Source organism: Artemia sp. Qi Xiang Cuo, chromosome 4 (genome assembly GCF_049724085.1).
Source record: "Artemia sp. Qi Xiang Cuo chromosome 4, ASM4972408v1, whole genome shotgun sequence".
NCBI classification, from domain to species: domain Eukaryota; kingdom Metazoa; phylum Arthropoda; class Branchiopoda; order Anostraca; family Artemiidae; genus Artemia; species Artemia sp. Qi Xiang Cuo.
In genome coordinates this window covers 76,531,620-76,535,835 of record NC_142797.1, presented here as the reverse complement: position 1 = coordinate 76,535,835, position 4,216 = coordinate 76,531,620, and the positions used below count along the sequence as shown (strand labels likewise).

Sequence of the window (4,216 nt, the reverse complement as noted above, 5' to 3'; positions counted from 1 at the left end):
TGTTATATGTTCTTTGGATTACTTTGAGTAAAATTTATATCTCACAATTTTAAACAGTTTCCTTCGACGAAGAGGGATTGTTAGGGGGTCTAGCTGCCCTCTATTACATTTGACTCTTAAAAAGGGAACTAGAAATTCCAATTTTTAAACAAATGAACCTCCTCTAAAGTTTATACAACCATTCCGCCCATAAAAACCTCAAATAACCCCTAACCCAAACCTTAACTTACAACCCTTGCCCCCAGGCTCTGGTATTTGTTTCATTTCCAAAAGTGTTGTTATATGATATTTAGACTATTTTAAATAAAATGCAGTTTGGGACAATACGACGTGTGTTTGAGGGGGGGGGGGTAGCTGGCCTCCGATCACTTTGACTCTTAAAAAGAACACTAGACCTTCTGATTAAAATGTACCCCTCTGAAATTTATAAGACCAAACTTTCTATAAAATCTTATATGCCCCCAAGGCATGATTTACAACCCTTGAACTGAAGGCTCGTGGGATTCGTTATCCTCAAAGACGTAATTTCCGGACCTTTCAAATACGTTTGAAAAAATTGGCTATCACAAAATTTTGATTTGAAATGTTTGGGGAAATGATGGACGTGATGGAGGAGGGGGTTTATTGCCCTCCGATCAGTTTAGACTAATAAAAGGGGCACTAGTCCTCACCATTTCTAATTGACTGAGCCGTTTTGAAGTTTTTACGACAATACTTTCTATGAAAACCTCATATGCCCAAAGAGCATAACTTACAACCCTTGTCCTTAAGGCTGTGGGGGGGGGTGTCATTCTCAAAGACATAATTTCCGTACCTTTCAACTACGTTGAACAAAATGGCTATATCGAAATGCTAATCGGAAATGCTACATAAAATAATGAGCCTAGGGGGAGAGGCATTCACAATTCAATCAGTTTTGGCCATTAAAAAGGGCACTGGCCCTCTCAATTTCCAATCAAATAACCCCTTTTTGAAGTTTCTACGACAGAGCTTTCAATAATTCCTTACATGCCCCCAGGAAATAACTTACAGCCTTTGTCCTGAAGGCTGTGAAGAAGGAGGGGTGGAATCCTTAAAGATATAATTTCCGGACTTTTCAACTACGTTGAATAAAATGATTATATCAAAATGTTGATTGGAAGTGTCTGAAGAAATAATTGGTGTGGGAGGAGGATTAGTTACCCTCCAGTCACTTTAGACTATTAAAATGGGAACTATCCCTCTCAATTTCCAATTAAATGAGCCCTTTTTGAAGTTTCTATGATAACGCTTTCTATAAAAACCTTATATGCCCTAAGAGCATAATTTACAGCTGTTGCCTTGAGGATTGTGGGGGGGGAGGGTTGTCATCCTCAAAGACATCATTTCCGGACCTTATAATTACGCTGAACAAAATGGTTATCTCAAAATTTTTTATTGGATATGTTTAAGGAAATGGTAGGCGTGGGAGAGGGTTTTGTTGCCCTCTAATCACTTTTTGCTGTTAAAAACGAACCTAGCCCTTTCAATTTCCGATGAAATGAGCCCTTTTTGAAGTTACTACGATAACTCTTTCTATACAAAGTACCTCGGTGTAAGACAAACCCAGCCAATCAATAAAAAAAATATCCTTGTCAATGAAAAAAAAGTTGTTAGAGATTTGGGGCTACCGCAGCATAAAAAATTATACAAGTTTTATTAAAATGTATAATAAACAAGCTTGAGTTTTGAAAGCCTTTTGAACCCCCCCCCCCCAGACTTTCCAGATATTCTAGATGACTCGGTCAGTTCTTTTATAATTACTCTAGTCTAGTTTTTTGAGGGTACTAAAGTTTAATAAGATTTTTACTTTATTAGAGCCGAAGGCAGTCCACTATGGAATAAGAATCAAACTGAACAACAAGGCAGAAGACTTTGGTAGCAAAATGGAAATTTTTGCTGGTTTACAAAGCACGGTAAGTAGACAGTTTTCTTTCTCGAAATAATGAAAATTTTTTAATTAAAAGTTATTAAAATCTTAATTAGAGCTAATCTGCAATTTTGTGGGGGTTATTATTAAAACCTGACACAGTTATGATAATTGAAAGAAGTATGCATGAAGGCTTCTTATATATTTAGAAAAAAAGTTAAAATAAAGAAATAAGCAGATTACCTAAATTCTCACTTTCTTGAAATTAAGAATTATGAAGTTTTATGAAGCTTAGTAGATTTAATTAACCGTATAAAACTGGTCCAGTGTAACCGTAATATAGTTTGAGGAGAGTATCAGGGCTATCCTTACTAGATTCTGAACTGTGGTAAACAACCAGAACTTCTCTTATTTTCCAAAAAGTACCTAATAATTCTTGGAACGCCCTGCTGGCAGGGAATTTTTCGTTTATATTAATTTATTTTCGTTCTAAGTTTGAGTTATTATATGACTATTACTGATCGCTAGCCTCTCTTGATATTATTTGTAAAGCTTTCTTGAAAAGATTTCCGTATATTTTGGAATGATGTTGTGTCTATGTGTATGTTTGCAGACTACGGAAACGTTATATTAATTACCAGCAATGCATTTTGATTTAGGAATTAGAAAAAAATAAAACATTTCTGATAAAAAAGGTTACCAAAGGAAATCAAAGGCCATATTAAATTTAAGATCAGCAGATATTAATTACAACAATAATATAAACTAAAAACGACCAGAAATCATTATTAAAGCATAAATGGAATTCAAAAGGAACAGAAATTAAATAAAGAACCAAAGCAATATCAAATACAACAGGTAATAACATAAATGAATAAATAAATCTTAAAAGGAGTAAAACTTGAGTTGAATATGCAAATCAACCTTAAAACGAACAAAACAACTTAAACAAGATTTTGGCTTCTGTCCCCTTCTCCAACTGTAAAAGTCAAACTTGTATTTCGTTGTTTGCGCTTTACTAAAAACTATGTTTGTCTTGGATAGTCCTTGTAAAGAACTAATAATGTTAAACTGAATATTTGATTGGCCACATAATGATGTTAGTTGCTGAAAGCTCAGCATTGTAAGATTTTATTAAATGTTATTTTTATCTTTATTTTCAATGTTGTAATAGATACAAAAATAAAATACTTTTAATATAATCTGTTTTCAGTAAAGCACAAATGAAGTAGTAGGCTTTAAACTTTTAGAGTTATGGGGGAGTGTAGTAGCCATATTAGTAGCAGTAGAAGCAGTGACCCTGAAACGCTCCAGTTAATACCCATACCAATTCCTAAGATATTTCAGAAATTAATTTTGATAACTTGAATACGTTCAGTTTCCTTGATTTACCTCAACCTACCCCTCAATGTTTCTCCAAAATTTGCCTTAATACCCATATTTTTTTAAACACATGCGGATCAAAAATTTACCCCTCTCACTATTTCTTCAAACCCGCCCAATAAAAATTTGAGATAGCCACTTTGTTTAGCGTAGTTCTAAGGTCCGGAAATTATATCTTAGAGGATAACAACCCCCCCCCCCCGCATCCATCAGGGCAAGGTTTGTAAGTCATACCCAGAGGGAATATAAGATATTTATAGAAAGGGTGCACGCAAACATATGCCTAGTTACAGAAGATAAGTTAAAATTAGTTCTTAGAAATTTGGGCTTGAAAGAGAATGGGTATTATACTGGTAGGCAACAATGCCACCAGTATCGGCGTGGTAATATACAGGTGTCACCACTTATTGGAGGGGAGAGCCCCGGCCCCAAATTATAATGTGATGCCCGCGTCTACCACACCGGTTCTAAAACTATCGGGTTAAGTACTACCCTATTTGAAGTACACCCTGTCCCAGGGTATGATAACGTGATCGGATGGTCAAATGGCCACTTTATGAAGCCAGGTTTACCCGCCCTAGGCTACCACTGAAAATTTCTAACTCTCTCCTTGGAGGTAAAAAACCACCCTGTCAATATAATAATGACGGTATCTTGTAACTCTGTTCCTACCCTGCCTGGGTTCCGGGAAAACTAGTACACAATTTGTAGAAAATACCTTACTTGTATTCTTCCAAACGGTCACATATAAAAACCAAAAAATATACTTCCCCGAACGGGTTCTAAATGCACACCAACTAAAAAATAATATTCTTTACAGCAACTGTTCATAGGGGTGGACCTTCACTTGGCCCAGCCAATCCTCTCAATCCCCATCCAAACCCAATTCTACTTTCTTAACTTTATTATTCAATGACTCCAAACCAGGAAGTCCAAAATAAAATT

General features: G+C 35.6%; 1 protein-coding gene across 1 annotated transcript in view; it reads left to right on the top strand.

The window, feature by feature from the left end:
• Positions 1 to 4,216, top strand: part of LOC148953448 (uncharacterized) — a 155,360-nt gene that overhangs the window by 119,592 nt on the left and 31,552 nt on the right. Inside the window, exon 3 of the mRNA XM_089087685.1 lies at positions 1,837 to 1,934. Coding sequence (XP_088943811.1) covers positions 1,837 to 1,934 — 98 coding nt within the window. The remainder of the gene's footprint in view (positions 1 to 1,836; positions 1,935 to 4,216) is intronic.